This window comes from Theropithecus gelada, chromosome 18 (assembly GCF_003255815.1).
Source record: "Theropithecus gelada isolate Dixy chromosome 18, Tgel_1.0, whole genome shotgun sequence".
Lineage (NCBI taxonomy): Eukaryota > Metazoa > Chordata > Mammalia > Primates > Cercopithecidae > Theropithecus > Theropithecus gelada.
Window position 1 is genome coordinate 10,711,151 of NC_037686.1, and position 17,095 is coordinate 10,728,245.

The 17,095-nt window shown below is 36.9% G+C and overlaps 1 protein-coding gene across 2 annotated transcripts in view; it reads left to right on the plus strand.

The window, feature by feature from the left end:
• Positions 1–15,604, plus strand: part of METTL4 (methyltransferase like 4) — a 33,163-nt gene extending 17,559 nt beyond the window's left edge. Inside the window, exons 6-9 of one of the 2 annotated variants that reach the window (XM_025365432.1) lie at positions 4,002–4,176; positions 6,810–6,916; positions 7,282–7,373; positions 13,994–15,604. In XM_025365432.1, coding sequence (XP_025221217.1) covers positions 4,002–4,176; positions 6,810–6,916; positions 7,282–7,373; positions 13,994–14,139 — 520 coding nt within the window. In that variant the 3' untranslated portion in view covers positions 14,140–15,604. The remainder of the gene's footprint in view (positions 1–4,001; positions 4,177–6,809; positions 6,917–7,281; positions 7,374–13,993) is intronic. The other variant, XM_025365433.1, reaches the window with a different exon arrangement.
• The last annotated feature ends 1,491 nt before the right edge of the window (positions 15,605–17,095 follow it).

The following is a 17,095-nucleotide window of genomic DNA, read 5'->3' on the forward strand; positions in this document are numbered from 1 at the left end:
TCTGGTTCAAATGTGCCTGCTGCCTCAGCCTCCTGAGTAGCTGGGACTGCAGGTGCATGCCACTACACTCGGCTATTTAAAACATTTTTTTTGTAGAGACAGTGTCTTGCTATGTTGCCCAGGTTGGTCTTGAACTCCTAGTCTCAAACGATCCTCCTGCCTCAGCCTCCCATAGTGCTGAGACTACACATGTGAGCCATCATGCCTGGCCAGATTTGTTTCTTTTAAAGTTGCAAGAATCATACAAAGAATTCATGTATGTCTTTTCTGTGTGTGTAGATATCTATATCTTTATATAATTTTTTTGTGAGTTACTTGAGAATGGATTAAGAGAAAGGGAAAGTTACCCTTGAATATTTCAGTATGTATTTCCTAAAAACAAAGATAATTGTCTTACATAACGTAATTATCAAAATAGGTAATCAACATTGATAAATATTATGTACAGATATTTTTCAGGTTACACTGATTGTCCCAGGAATGTTCTTTGTAGCAAATAAAATTCTGGATTGTACATGTTCAGTTGTCATATTTCTTTTTTTTTTTTTTTTTTTTTTTTTTGAGACGGAGTCTTGCTCTGTAGCCCGGGCTGGAGTGCAGTGGCCGGATCTCAGCTCACTGCAAGCTCCGCCTCCCGGGTTTGCGCCATTCTCCTGCCTCAGCCTCCGGAGTAGCTCGGACTACAGGCGCCCGCCACCTCGCCCGGCTAGTTTTTTGTATTTTTAGTAGAGACGGGGTTTCACTGTGTTAGCCAGGATGGTCTCGATCTCCTGACCTCGTGATCCGCCCGTCTCGGCCTCCCAAAGTGCTGGGATTACAGGCTTGAGCCACCGCGCCCGGCCGTCATATTTCTTTAGTATCTTTTAACTCTCTTTCTTTGGCTGATTTTAATTTGTATCCTTACCCTTGAGAAATTGTAACTGAATATAAAAGCTTTCAGTAAGTTTTGTTCATTTAGCAAATTTTTGATTCTGTGGGTTGCTTTGGAAACTACCTTAACTTGTAGTTGGTTTTTGAAGTGAGGTGTCTTGAGGACTGGGCCTTCAAACTTTGCAGTTTGGCTAACTCTGGGCAATACATTTTTATTAATAGTTCTCTTGGATGTGTACCTAGGAGTAGAATTACTGCACCATGTAATTCTATCTTTAAGTTTTTGAGGAGCTATCAAACTATTTTCTACAGTGCCTGCAGCATTTTGTATTCCCACCAGCAATGAGGGGTCTAGTTTTTCTACATTCTCATCATTTTCTTTTTGTTTTTTGCGTACTTTCCATTGCATCACATTAATATGCATGTTTTAGAATTTGCTCAGTGATTTCCATGAAATTAGAGCTAGAAGAGGCGATATGAATATTGCCTCTTTCTCCACACAAATCAACCCAATTAAATTAAGGCAATCAAGGAATCTGCAGTTATTGAAACCATGTAACTTCAGATGTTTGACCTGACATTCTTCATACTGTAGCAAAATTAGTTCTTTCATCACTTTGATTATGAAGAGTACTTGTTTAGATGGCAGGAAACGTGGGTGCTTGAAATCTGAATTCTTTTGCTCTTTTTTTTTTTTTTGAGACAGAGTTTCGCTCTTGTCACCCAGGCTGGAGTGCAATGGTTTGATCTCAGCTCATTGCAACCTCCACCTCCTGGGTTCAGGTGATTCTCCTGCCTTAGCCTCCTGAGTAGCTGGGATTACAGGTGTCCACCACCACACCCGGCTAATTTTTGTCTTTTTTTTAGTAGAGATGGGGTTTCACCATGTTGGCCAGGCTAATCTCAAACTTCTGATCTCAGGTGATCCACCTGCCTTGGCCTCCCAAAGTGTTAAGATTACAGGCGTGAGCTACCACGCCCTACTCTATTTGTTTTAAGAAGTATTTATTGATTGTTCCTGACATACAGTTGTCACATGCTAGAGCTGGATTCCAATGTTTGTTGCATTTGGCCATTGGGAAGTCATTTACGTTTTTCAGGGTAGGCATAATGGTAAAAGTCTCATTGGAGTCAACTAAGGAATAAAATAAAGGAGAGAAAGTAGAAGGATTTACATGCAAGTCATTAGCTTAGTTGTAGATGGAAGGAGACAGAATTGAGGGAATTTCTCTTCTGTATACCCTGTCCCCTTCTTTCTCCTCTCCTCCCCTCCGCACCTTTTCCTCTCCTTACTCTCTCTTCTCCTTTTCTCTGTTCTCCTTTTCTCATCTTCTTTTCAAATGAGATAGGATAATCATAGGTTGATGGTAAAGAACTACTAGAGAAGTTGAAAATACAGAAGGAGAGGATAATTGGTATTACAAGATACTAGTATATGGGAATAAGAGAATACAACTGGAGGGATAAGCTTTAATAGGTGAAATCATGCCATTTCCTTTAAAAGGAAATGTATGGAAATAGATAAGTAAAGGTATATAAAGGAGAGGGGTTAGGATTGGGTAGTTGAAGGAGGTTGGTGGCCTTGTTGTGGTGATGTATGAGAGAGTTTGGGTAAGGGATCTGAACGGGGTGAGGGTTTGTAGTACTTGACCAAGGATAAATAAAGGAATTGCTGAGTAGTTTGAGATCCTGAGAGTGGATTTAAAGAACTTTTAATATCCAGTTTGTCTGCATTTTCTTCACCTGATTTTCCCTATACAAACAAATTGAATAAAACTGTGATATTGATTTAAGATTGGAGGTTTGCGGAAACTGTGAGGTTGAAGGGTAAAGGAAGGATGGGAACTGAGAGTGCTAGTGAGAAGGCAATGAAGCGATTGGTGGTCCACAGGCACGAAGAGTAAGTGTGGTCAGGAATAAACTGCTAGATAAGGTCAAAGAGTAGGTGAGGCATAGGAAGTTATTGCCAGAGATTGATGTTTATGGTTTCAGAGAGGGAGCAAGTGTGAGTGATGACAGGGTCCAGGTTATGGCATTGGAGTGGATTATGGAAGTGGGATGAAGGCAGTTGTATTTGTTTAGGTGAAAAATAGTTGAAGTATGTACATTATATGAATTGTGCTTTGAAATTGTTTAGAATAATGGCCAGTTTTGTGTTGGTGAGGTACAGGGATCTCAGAGCTTAAGTCCTTATTGAATATGTTGAGGATGAAATGGATTCAATAAGCAACAGTAGAGGCTAACATAGCTGGATAGCATACCTCTCAAAGAGAAAGGGTTTTTTGCAAAGGTGGATGAGTTATACCCTAGAAACAGCAATGGGGGAGCCAGGAGAATAATGACTTCTCCCCTCCCTCTGAATGTTGGAGAAAGGGCCATATTCATTTGATTGAATATTGTAGAGCAAGTAGTATTTTTGCAGGACAAACTAGACATTATACTCTATGGCCAGGAGGTACAAGATTATAGATTTTGTTTTATACAGTGAAAACATGAGGGCTTCAGAGAACCCAGTGGAATTGACTGGGAAGGCAGAAAGCGAGATGATAGATTGGGGGTTGTAAATGCAGTGGGATGGAGATGAGGATGGGTGAGATGATAGATGACACAGGGAGTCAGCATTTTGTGCAGGGTTTGAGGATTCTAGGGCTAGGAGAAGCTTCATTGGAATAGATTGGCTTTAGCATTACCAATTTTGCAACACTGATTTGGTACCAGGTAAGGCTTGTAGGGTTTGACTTAGGTTATTGAGAGACTAGTTTCGAGACTCACTGTGATGGGGCTCCTGTGTAACACAGACTATGAGATCTAAACAACAATATTTGCTTAATTTTGAATTGGAGAAAAAGTATTGTAAATAGTAAAATTACTGAAATGTAATGCATTTAGAAGTGACTAAAAAAAAAAATACAGCCTGACGTTTTTAAACTAGTAAAAAAAAAAAAGGTGATTTTTGACTTGTGTGTAATAATGGGTCCACTGGGTGGCACTGTGGCTTTATAGTTTGCTACACAAATAACTAGCAGTAAGAGCTTTGCATTTGTGGAGTCGGTGTTATGCATGTCTTCTCCCTGCTTATTTTTCTTTTTTTACAGTGAATTTTGCTCATCCTTTTTTCTGTTTATTTTTAGGTACAGTTATTTGTCACCCCTGCAAATAAAGCAAATACCTATCCCTAAATTGGCTGCTCCAAACTGTCTTCTTGTTACTTGGGTGACCAATAGACAGAAACACCTACGTTTTATAAAGGAAGAACTTTATCCCTCTTGGTCTGTGGAGGTAGTTGCTGAGTGGCACTGGGTAAAAGTAAGTTCAGAAGTTAGCTTGTTTGTTAATACAGCTTGATAGAAGTCACGTAAAGGTAGCATCTACTTTGTAATGCTCAACATGTCACTGCTCTACTCCTTCAACATGGGCTAAATCAGACTTTTGCGTTGCTGCTTAGCACTTTTATATTTTTATTCTCAAGGCTATTTTTTTTTTTTTTGTATGTCTTTTTGTAATGGGGCCTCAAACTGCTGGCTTTGGGAAATCAGTCAGGAAGATATCAGGATGAAAATTTTAAAAGCTCTGATTATGTCTTGTTTAAAAAACAGCAAAAACTTAGGGAGGTTATATATCACCAAACACAAGACTAAGTCACAAGAGACTAAGACTTAGTCACAAGACTAAGAAATAGTCTTACCCTTCATCTTCTTCCCCTTTATATACTCACAATTTCAACCACCCTTTGTGATTTCTTTTTCTTATTTCGTGGGGGATGAGGGCAAGGAAGAGCAAAGTAACCCATTGTAGAGGGGATGGGAAGATGCCAGAACCAAGAACCTTTTATGCTCTAAATCTTGTTAACTTATGTCCTCAGTGCCTTTTGTGCTGCTGTGCATAGTTTTGAAAGAAATGATTCAAACTCTAGAATTGGTTGAATGATCTTTAATATCTCTGCATGCTACAAGATTACCAAAAAAATACAGAAAAATAAGGCATCAATTTAGAGTTCATCAGGCTTCCTTTTAAAGATACATTGACTATTTAGATGATCTATAAAAGCCTTCCTAAATTTGGAAAAGATAAGCCAAGCTATTATTTTAGTGTTTGATGTTTATATTGCAAGCATATTCATTTTTAACACAGTGGAGTTGTACTTTTTATGGGTTTGTGTATACTTTTTCATCTACTGGAATATCTTCTAAAAGCTGTGTACAGTAGTTCCTCCTTATCCTTGGGGGATACATTCCAGGACCCCTAATGGATGCCTGAAACCATAGATGGTACTGAACCCCATATATGATTTTTTTTCTATAATACATACCTATGAGAAAGTTTATTTATAAATAGAGAGATAAACAATAATAACTAATAATAAAATAGAATATTATAGCAATATACTGTAAATTTTATATAAATGTGGTCTCTCTCTCTCTCTCAAAATATCTTACTGTACTATATTTACCTATCTCTGGGCTGCGGTTGACCATGAGTACCTGAAACCCTGGAAAGTGAAACTGTGGATAAGCAGGGACAAGTATATATTGTTTATTTATACCTATGTTATGGGACTTGACAAAGACTTACAGTTGTATCTTTGTTTTCATGCTGTACTTTGGTCTTAGTGTTGGTTAATTTGGTATAGGACCATGATAGGAGTATACTACCCCATTCCATCTTGCCTATTATGATAGTTCTTTTATAGTCAGAAACTGGGACCACAGTCAGGAGGAGGTCATCTTTTGAAATCAAACCCAGTAAAATGTTAATACATAAAAGTAAGATTATTAATCTGTAGTAGTAATCAGTTCTAAGAGATGGTATAATTCAAAACATAAATATCATCTATTATGTTATATGAAGCATTTATTAGGTAATTATACATATTGTTATGATAGGAGGAGTAATGTGCATTGAATATAAAGGCTACCCAACGTGCCAGTATTTATACGGCACTTTTTGTAGGAGATGCTGTGTCTGATTGGCCCTAGAGGAGATAAAAGACTTTTGATTACTGATTTGGTTGTTTAGGTACATTGCTATAGGATAAAGGGTTTCACAGATAGCAGTGTTCTGACAGTGAAAATATATATTCCCATGGTAAATTAATGAATTGATATTTTAAATTATTTTTGAGTTTGATTAGCTTAAATGAATCTTTGAGAGTATGATCATCCCAGGGTGAAATGATGAAATTGAATTTCTGAATTTATAATGCCCAGGGCCAGTCTCTGGACTAGGTATTGTCTATCAGCCACCCAGTTTCTATCCTTATTAATTTTGGCTTTGACAATGTTTAATGATACTATTTCCTATAACTAAAGGGAAGTGTGTATTATGATCTACTTAGTCATATTGCTAATTCATTTATTAGTTCATTCATTAGTAATTCATTTATTAGTTCATTTGCATGAACTAATAAATTACTGATGTCATGGTTTCTAGGAATCAATTTCAGTTAAGAGTAGAGATTGTTTTACGTGCAAGATGATAATGAAGTTATATTTGAAATATTTATATGATATTTTAAAAAATCTCTTATAGAAGCAATGTCTAATATGATAGCCACTAACACGTGTGACACTTCAGCACTTGAAATGTGGCTAATCCAAACTGAAATGTACTGTTAAGTATAAACTATACTTTGGATTTCAGGCATAGTACAAAAGAAAGAATGTAACATATCTCAATAAGTTTTCTAAATTGATTACATATTGAAATGATAGTATATCAGGTATGTTAGATTGAATTAAATATGTAATTAAAATTGATTTCATTGCATTTTTTTTACTTCTTTAGGTGTTCCTGTTAGAAAATTTAAAATGATAAATGTGGCTCACATAATATTTGTACTGAACAGCACTAGCCTGGAGGTTTAATTTCTTTGGTGTGTGTGTGGAAGCTCTATAGTGATGGGAAAAAATAACCCTCTTTTGTTGGCTCCTTCCTATCAGATCACCAATTCAGGAGAGTTCGTGTTCCCATTAGATTCTCCACACAAAAAGCCTTATGAAGGTCTTATACTGGGGAGAGTTCAAGAAAAAACTGCTCTACCATTGAGGTAGGAAAGGCGATTTTTCAAAATTGTATACATGTATTAATTTTTATGCTTTAAATGATTATCTTAGTAATCATTGACTTTTTGAAATTTTTATGTTTTTGAAAATCTGAAAATGGCCCAGTGTAGAAAAGAATGGGTGGTATGGCACAGGAAACTTTATATTTTATCTAGTGTGTACTTGTCATTATTATGGAAAATGAAATGATAGGAATGTCTCAATACTTAAATTGTTAATTTCTTTCATTGATTGTAAAATTTGTTTTAAAATCAGATACAGAAAGAGAACAAAAATCAATGCAGCTGTGACTTATATATAAAAAATTGTTTTTAAAAATATAGTTTACTTTCTTGTTCTGTTTAATTAGGAATGCAGATGTAAACGTGCTCCCCATTCCAGACCACAAATTAATTGTCAGCGTGCCCTGTACTCTTCACTCACATAAGCCACCGCTTGCTGGTATGTTTTTATAAAATAGAATTGTTACCACTTTTGTCAAATTTGAAAAAAAGAATACATTTAGTATTTAAATGGCCTACAGATTCGGAAATTAAGTCAGATGTGGGTTAATGAATATTCTAAAACTATTTCTCTATCTCTATAAAATAGAGAATAGATTAGTTTTGTGTTACTCAGCTTTTCCAGTTATACCATTTTTCAGATTCCCCTTGCTATCAGTTGCTTCCCATCACTGGGCTGACACAATGAATGCTGATGGGCATCTGAGAATGTAGTTCAGATAGACCCTTTATTTTACTACCGGGGCTCTATCTCTTGCTTGTCCTAAAACCAGGAACTCAGAATAGTAGTCAGAGAGATAGAAGTCCCTTGATATTTGGTTAGCGGCTCTCACTTTTACGTTTTTTTTAAAAGGTAGTGTTGCTTTTCTGGAACATTGACAGCTAATTGCTGCAGCCAGCAAATTCTCACTAGTCTTAATACTTTTTTTTTTTTTTTTGAGACGGAGTCTCGCTCTGTCGCCCAGGCTGGAGTGCAGTGGCCGGATCTCGGCTCACTGCAAGCTCCGCCTCCCGGGTTCACGCCATTCTCCTGCCTCAGCCTCCTGAGTAGCTGGGACTACAGGTGCCTGCCACCTCGCCCGGCTAGTTTTTTGTATTTTTTAGTAGAGACGGGGTTTCACCGTGTTAGCCAGGATGGTCTCGATCTCCTGACCTCGTGATCCGCCCGTCTCGGCCTCCCAAAGTGCTGGGATTACAGGCTTGAGCCACCGCGCCCGGCCTAGTCTTAATACTTTAGTATAATGTTTATCATTCAATGAAACTAAGCAGCAGGGAATAATGGGGAATTTGGCTTTAGAAATGGACTAACATGAGTTTGAATCCTGGCTCTGGGAGTTGGGCAAGTCACTCAGATATTTTTCTATATCAAAGTCCTCATTTAAAGAGGGAACAGTGATATTTAGTCTTCTAGAGTTGTGAGAATTAGTTATATTGAAAGTTCTGTAGCATGTGGTAGAAGCTCAATGAATGCTAAATTTTTCAAGTCAGAGTTTAAAAACATCAAAATGTAAAGTCCTTGAGAGATACTGAATTTAATATTCAAAGTTTATGTGAACAGATACTTCTCAAAAGAAGACATTTATGCAGCCAACAGACACATGAAAAAATGCTCATCATCACTAAGAAATGCAAATCAAAACCACAATGAGATACCATCTCACATCAGTTAGAATGGCGATCGTTAAAAAGTCAGGAAACAACAGGTGCTGGAGAGGATGTGGAGACACAGGAACACTTTCAAACTGTTGGTGGGACTCTAAACTAGTTCAACCATTGTGGAAGACAGTGTGGCGATTCCTCAAGGATCTAGAACTAGAAATACCATTTGACCCAGGCATCCCATTACTGGGCATATACCCAAAGGATTATAAATCATGCTGTTATAAAGACACATGCACACATTTGTTTATTGCAGCACTATTCACAATAGCAAAGACTTGGAACCAACCCAAATGTCCATCAATGACAGACTGGATTAAGAAAATGTGTCACATATATACCATGGGATACTATGCAGCCATAAAAAAGGGTGAGTTCATGTCCTTTGTAGGGACATGAATGAAGCTGGAAACCATTATTCTCAGCAAACTATCACAAGGACAGGAAACCAAACACCACATCTTCTCACTCATAGGTGGGAATTGAACAGTGAGAACACTCGGACACAGGAAGGGGAACATCACACACCGGGGCCTGTTGTGGGGTCGGGGGAGGGAGGAGGGGTAGCATTAGGAGATATACCTAATGTAAATGATGAGTTAATGGGTGCAGCACACCAACATGGCACATGTATACATATGTAACAAACCTGCACATTGTGCACATGTACCCTAGAACTTAAAGTATAATAAAAATAAAAATAAAAAAAAGAAAGAAAGAAAGAAACAAAAAAAACACAAAGAATTTCTTCAGGAATACATATTTTGTTAGTTTGGTAATTTCTACCAACAACAACAACTACAAAACTCCTATAAGTTGCCACTCAGGAAAGCTACAGGGAGCTTATGTTACCTTGCAGAATATGAGGCAGTTCATGAACTGGGATGTGTAGAAAGTGAACACAAATTCCCAGAGAATTTTTGTTGCTAGCACTTAGGATTTCTGTTATCTTAAATGGCTTATGCAGTAGGGTCTTCTTTTAATGTTTTTTTTTTTGAGACAGAGTCTCACTCTGTCACAAACAGTGGCCTGATCTTGGGTCACTGCAGCCTCTGCCTCCTGTGTTCAAGTGATTCTTCTGCCTCAGCCTCCTGAGTGGCTGGGCCTGCAGACATGTGCCACTATGCCTGGCTGATTTTTGTATTTTTAGTAGAGACGAGGTTTCGCCATGTTCGCCACGCTGGTCTCGAACTTCTGACCTCAAGTGATTCACCTGCCTCAGCCTCCCAAAGTGCTGGGATTACAGGCATGAGCCACTGCGCCCAGCCTCTAGAAGGGTGTTTATAGTATTACTTCATTTGAGACATATACAGATGTCTACCTGATAATCTGTTCTTTGACTAAGAAGGAACCTCAGTGAATAATCGATTGCCTAACACTTTGGACTGTCATAGACTTTTAATGCTTTAATATATAACTCAAATGGAAAGTGAGATTGCATTGTTCCTTGTGAAAAAAAATTACACTTGGTACTAGTAATACCTGATTATATATGTATATGTATTCCTCTCATTTGAATTTTATTTATCATTTGGTAACAAAGCTTAAGTTAGTGTTTATCTCAAGCCTTATTTTTTTCTTTTAAAAATTCAAAAGCTAAGACCGTAAACTTCTCATTCTGAAATGATAGTAAACTATGTATCAATTCCTTTAAAATAAAATAAAGTTATATTTAAAGATGAGCCTCGGGAGACAGGTTTTAAAATAGTGAATAAAAATGAGTCTTGCCCTATAAAGCATAACAGCTTATATCTTTGAGATGCAGTTCTTCCTCATTCCCTGTAGAGAGCAGCACAAACACATTTTTAGGATTGAAAACATTTAAAAACAGAAGTTAGATTCTGGAGGAAACATCTGAATAACTCCATATATATAAAATCTTATGTTTTGGTTAAGTAGTGATAGGAAATATTGTAATATTTTATTTTTGAGTTCATGTTACTGTATGTATATTTAGTATAGTTCACCTTTCTATATATTTCAGAAAGCATCTCTCAGATTTCTGCAGTATATTTTACCCTGAAATCATAACTCTAGAAGTTTGGGATGTTATATATTCTGTATATAATGCTTACAACTTTTACATTTAAATGTTCTTAAACTGTTTTATGCAAATTCATAAAATGAAATGTTTTCTCTTTGGTATCTAGAAACACCCGATTTTTTTTTCTAAAGTTTAATTGGTTATTTCTGCTGCAAAATGTAGGAGACCACATTGGTAGCATATGGCATTTCAAAATGATACATTTGCATAAGTTTTGAAATTTTGTCCGATAGATTGAAAGATAAGCTATCAATAGCTATGGTTTACAACCTAACATTATAAAGTGATATTGTTTGAAGATTTAAGGTAGGAAAATCATGAAATGAAGTATTTAAATCAAAATTTTAGCTTTCATGTTTTACCTTAGAGGAATTTCCACTTCTTTTTACTGCTTTACATACTAACAGTTTCCATCTGAAGAGTGAAGTTTAGTTGACGGGATTATATGCACTGATGTTTGGGCCACTTCTCTCTTACTCCTGCCCCATGCTTTCAGAACAAAAAGGAAATGACTAGCTGTGCACGGATTGCATCCCCTCCATTGGTTAAATTGTGTTTTACTAACTCCAGATGTTATGTAATTGTCGAAGTTTATGTGTCATACTCATGTTTAAATTTATACATTCACATTTATTTATTTATTTATTTATTTATTTATTTTTTTTGAGACGGAGTCTCGCTCTGTCGCCCAGGCTGGAGGGCAGTGGTGCAATCTCGGCTCACTGCAAGCTCCGCCTCCCAGGTTCATGCCATTCTCCTGCCTCAGCCTCCCGAGTAGCTGGGACTACAGGCGCCCGCCACCTCGCCCGGCTAGATTTTTGTATTTTTTAGTAGAGACGGGGTTTCACCGTGTTAGCCAGGATGGTCTCGATCTCCTGACCTCGTGATCCGCCCGTCTCGGCCTCCCAAAGTGCTGGGATTACAGGCTTGAGCCACCGCGCCCGGCCTCACATTTATTTTTAAATTAATATTTAAAAACCGGAATAATACATTTTCATTAATTTGCCTTTATTTCTTCTACCTTATTTTGAAATAAAATAATTGTAGTTAACATTATAAAAACACAATATTCTGGTTTAACTAGAAAGGAGAAGAACCATGCAAAAATTTATTACATTGAGAAAATAGGATGGTAGTAAATGGGTTTAGGTTGTATATATGTTTCTACTCCATCCAAGTACCTGACCATCATTTTCTATTAGATTGTAAACGCTCATAAAACATGGATATTCTGCTTCTTTTGTTAAGTTTTTTTTTTTTTTTTTTGAGATGGAGTCTCGCTCTGTCGCCCAGGCTGGAGTACAGTGGCCGGATCTCAGCTCACTGCAAGCTCCGCCTCCCGGGTTCACGCCATTCTCCTGCCTCAGCCTCCCAAGTAGCTGGGACTACAGGCGCCCGCCACCTCACCCAGCTAGTTTTTTGTATTTTTTAGTAGAGACGGGGTTTCACTGTGTTAGCCAGGATGGTCTCGATCTCCTGACCTCGTGATCCGCCCGTCTCGGCCTCCCAAAGTGCTGGGATTACAGGCTTGAGCCACTACGCCCGGCCTTCTTTTGTTAAGTTTTATAAAACTGATTATAGTGGGTGCTCAAAAAAGGAAACATTTTTGACTGGCTGACTCCAGTTTACATTTTTAAAATAGTGTTGCTAACCTCTTCGTACCAAAAATCTGAACAAATGAAACAAAAACAAACAAAACCTTTCTTCATTGTAACCTTAGAGCACATTAAAAGGGAATTGAGGCTGGTAAGGCATTAAATTCATGGGAAGAAAATGGAAAAGTGATGTAGGGTTATTGTCCTCTAAGACTCTAGGGAAATCTTTCTCTTTCAAGGTTAGTAGCATTTAATTTATGTACTTATGAAAGGGTTAGAAGCCTTCATGCCAGCATCTCCTAGAACCCATGAAAGCCCAAATTTGAGTTCACTTGAATTATAGACAGTGAACCTTTTACTACTACTTTGATTTTTGCTAAACAGGACCAGTACTTTCTGACAGATGAACAAGTGTTTTGCTGTGGGGAGCAACTAAAGAACATGATGAAACCTAAAATAATATATTCTCTTTTAAACCTTACCTATCTTTAGTATTCCTAAAGAACCCTTATCATTCCTAAAGGAAATTTGATAGATTTCTTCCAAGCTCAATCTTACATAGCAATTATGAACCATATTTTACCTTTTCTAGCGATTTTTCTTATCTGAATTTTATACCAAATTCGTATTAGGTGGTTAGCATAGCTAACCAGCAGCATGATCAAGATTACATTGATTTAAGTATTTGTCATCCAATTGAGTGAACATGTGCTTTTCAAAAGTTTCTGTGTCCTTCTTTTCTCTCTTTTAGTGTAGACAACAGCTCTTTAGCCTACAGCTCTTTCCCCAAGAAAATACAATGTTCAGTAGTTATTAATACATTGAATAATACAAGGAATACTTAACTGTGGAAATGCCATGATGAAATTTTACGTAAAGAAGGATCTATAATTTGAAAATGAAGAAATGTTCTTAGTGCTACCAACTTATTGCTGAGGGGGCTAGTTATTTAAATGTTAGTTATTTGTTCTCAGTATTTCTGTTTATATACAGCTCTTCATTTATTATTATTTTGTTGAAATTTATATTGCAGAGAGAGTTTTATTTTATCTTATTTTTTAAAAATGGGTTGTTTTTGAATTTTTGTAGAGCTCTTTTTCATGTATGGATTATATTTGTTAAAAATAAATTGGCTGGGTGCGGTGGCTCCCGCCTGTAATCCTAGCACTTTAGGAGGCCGAGGTGAGTGGATTGCCTGAGCTCAGGAGTTCGAGACCAGCCTGGGGAACACGGTGAAACCCCATCTCTACTAAAATACAAAAAATTAGCCAAGAGTGGCGACGTGTGCCTGTAATCTCAGCTACTTGGGAGGCTGAGATAGGAGAATTGCTTGAACTGGGGAGGTGGAGGTTGCAGTGAGCTGAGATTGCACCATTGCACTCCAGCCTGGGTGACAGTGTGAGACTCTGTCTCAAAAAAATAAAAATTAAAAAAATAAATAAAGTTAGTACTCAGGAGATATATCAGCAGTATTGGAAAACTGAAAAGTCACCTATGTAGGTATTAAGGTCCTCATTTCTCATCGACAAATGAAAACCAGTAAACTAGGACTATGGAAGTTCGGATGATATTTTTCCCATTCTCAAGGGTACTTATTTTAAATGGCTAACTATAAATAGTAAAGCCTGTGATGAAATCCTTGAAATTAATTTGCTTTTAAGAACAAAATGAAACATTTCTCCCTTTCTACTCTTAACTGCTAAAAGGAAATGGATTCCTTCCTCAATAATAATTTTTGTGTTTTTTCTCTTTTTTAAACAGAGGTTTTAAAAGACTACATCAAGCCAGATGGGGAATATTTGGAATTGTTTGCTCGAAATTTACAGCCAGGTTGGACTAGTTGGGGCAATGAAGTTCTCAAATTTCAGCATGTGGATTATTTTATTGCTCTGGAGTCTGGAAGCTGACTATGATCTTGATTAAAGTAGTGGTTTCTTCATTGTTTCCTCACCACTTTTCCCTTCATTCTAACTCACTTTTAAAATTTTGTTACTAACCCATATTCTTAGAATATAAACAGGACTTGTTTTTTTCAGTAAGGGACCAGAAGTGACTAGCCTTCATGCAATTTTGAGATGAATTTTACTTGAGATGCACTAACATTCTATGTTATTCTAGACTATACAAATTAAGTGGTAAGCAGCTACAAAGATGGCAAGACCATGCTATTGAAAAAGTTCAGAAAACATACACCGTGGACCAGAGGTCATAATCCTATCTATGAATGTGTTTGTGTGGCCCATGTAGTGTTGTAAAAAACATTTAGAACCATTATTCTAAAAAATGGGGATATTTCACATTAAAGTTCAGATTTCTGCCTCTTTTTTAAACATCAGAGACTCTGGCTACACCGAGGCCTCTGTTCTTTCCTGGCATCAGTCTGCAGGACCTAGTGGTGGTGGCTCACTTGGAAGGAGCCTCGTGCTCTCCACTTTGCCACAGTACCACTGCCGCCGTACTGCTCACTTATGTCATCCACTTGGCCCTTGTATGACCTGAATTTGCAACCTCGGTATACTATTACGTCCTGGAAAAAATAATCAAAGACCTGCCAAGTACTGCATTAGTATTCTGAGTTTATACAGCATTTTTGTAGGGTTTTCAATTGTATTCAAGGTCACTTTCTAAGCACTTCTTGGTTTTGCTTTTCTAGAAGAAAATGAAAAGCTATTCCTTATAATAAACATGGCGGCAAGTAAACATTGTGATTGTGAAAAAAATATTATTTATAGATTTTCTACAAATTAATAATTGTCTACCAAGTAAAATATTTTGACTGAAATTATTCTTTGAAATGCATATTGATTCATGCGTATTTTAAAAAATTGAGGTATAATTTTCACAAAATTCTCCAATTTTCAGCGTCGAATTCAGTGAATTTTGAAAACAATATATACAATAGTGTGTCTGCCACAGTGATCGTGATACAGAACACTTTCTTCACCCTGAAAACGTCTCATTTTTTCTTTTGCAGTCAATCCCCTGCTCCTATCCTTGACCCCGGCAAACAGTGGTTTGCTTTCTATCATTAGTTCTGCTGTTTGAGAATTTCATATAAATGGAATCATCCTGCAATGTGTCATCTATTGTGCCTGACTTCTTTCACTTAGCATTTTGAGAAAAGCATTTATACTATTTACAGATTGTCGACAAATATTTATCCACTAAAATGTTAGACTGAAATGATTCTTTGACAAGCTTGCCAATTTTACTGATTTTGTCAAAGAAAAATATGTTATTTTTGAAGTTTGTTCATCCTTTGAGCGTGTGAGTGTAGTATCAGAGGCTTAATTTTGTGTTTATGGAGCTATTCTAACTTGTTATTTAGAAGGAAAAAGGTATTAAACGTGAAGCAAACTTCTCACGATCTCATTTGAATTCTTTCCAGCTTCTTTTAGTATTTATAGATTTTATATACTTTGTGGGAACATTTTATCCTCACCAAGTTTTTGGACTTTCATTTTTGCGTCATAAATATTGGTACTGAAGGAAAAAGAGAGAGTCTTAATTCAATAGTCTGTTATTCACGTTGCAAGAGCTATAGTTTTAGCTCTGCTCCAAAGCTGTAAAACCTTTGGACCTTGTTTTAACACCAGTTTAATTATTGGACTCCTTTTTAAACAAAGGATGAGTCTGCAAATTTTAACAATAACACACCTTGATGAGAACAAAAATGAAGGAGTATGAACATCAAACTTTGACTTCATTACTACAGTTGCTTTAGCCAGCTGACCTGTTGGACTTACATATTTTAGAGCATTTTCATTCAGAGCTTCCTATATTATTTTTATAACTTGTAAGAATTTTGTGGGTTTTTTTTTTCTATCACATTCTTTTCATAGGCTTAAAGTCTTTTAGGACTCTCGGTAATAATGCTTAGGCAAAGGGGTGCAGCTAACATTTGTTGAGTAGTATATGTTACTCTGTGCTATGCTTTTTACTTACTGCATTTAATCCTTGCATAACCCTGAGAGATAGATACAACCTTCATTTAATAGTTGAGAAAGCTGAAGCCCAGGGGACTATTTTGTCTGTAAACACACAACAAGTTTTGAAACTAGGATGCAGTTTCCTGACTCCATAGGCCATGCTGTATTTTATGTAAAAACATGGAAAACTGAGCAAATGACTAAGGATCTCTCAAGTGATAGGATTACACTCTAGCTTTCCCCATCGAGCTCTTTTGCCTTTACGTGCTTAACTGCTAATACCACTCAAGAAACTGGGGGAATTGTGCCTCATAACGTCATATCTTTGGAATTCTTGGCCTTTCTCTGACACTCTTTCACCCTTCTACATGAGATCCAGTAGAGTAAAATCACAACACAAAACACACAAAAGCACAACTACTCTTGGAAACAGATTCTCTTTAAAAAACTTGATCCTTTTTATCATTTGTCCTCCTTTCTTCCTCAGCCTTTATTTGTGTCCTCTTGTCAAAGTTTGACCCAGTTTTTCTTTTCTCTTGGCCGCTGTAGACACAGGGTCTTTTTTGTACCTAAATCAGTAAGTTCAGTGCGGCACAGTCAGTGTAATCTAAAGCCAACTTGTGTAGGTTTGAACCCAACTGACTTTTGACTTTGAGCAAGTTAATTAAATCTTTAGGCCTTGGCGTCCATTCATGCATATAGGCGATAATAATACTACCTCATAGAGTTATGAGGATTAAATGAGTTAATACATGCAAGGCACTTGTAATAGTGCTTGGAATATTTTAAGCACTCCAAAAATGTGACACTTTTTTTTTTTTTTTTTAAATTTCAGGTCAAAAAGTTCTTATCACAGTCTGGACTCTCATTCAGGGAACACACTGGAAATTAAATGTTAGTTCCATCCCTTTGCCCGAGCATATTAAACTGCCCA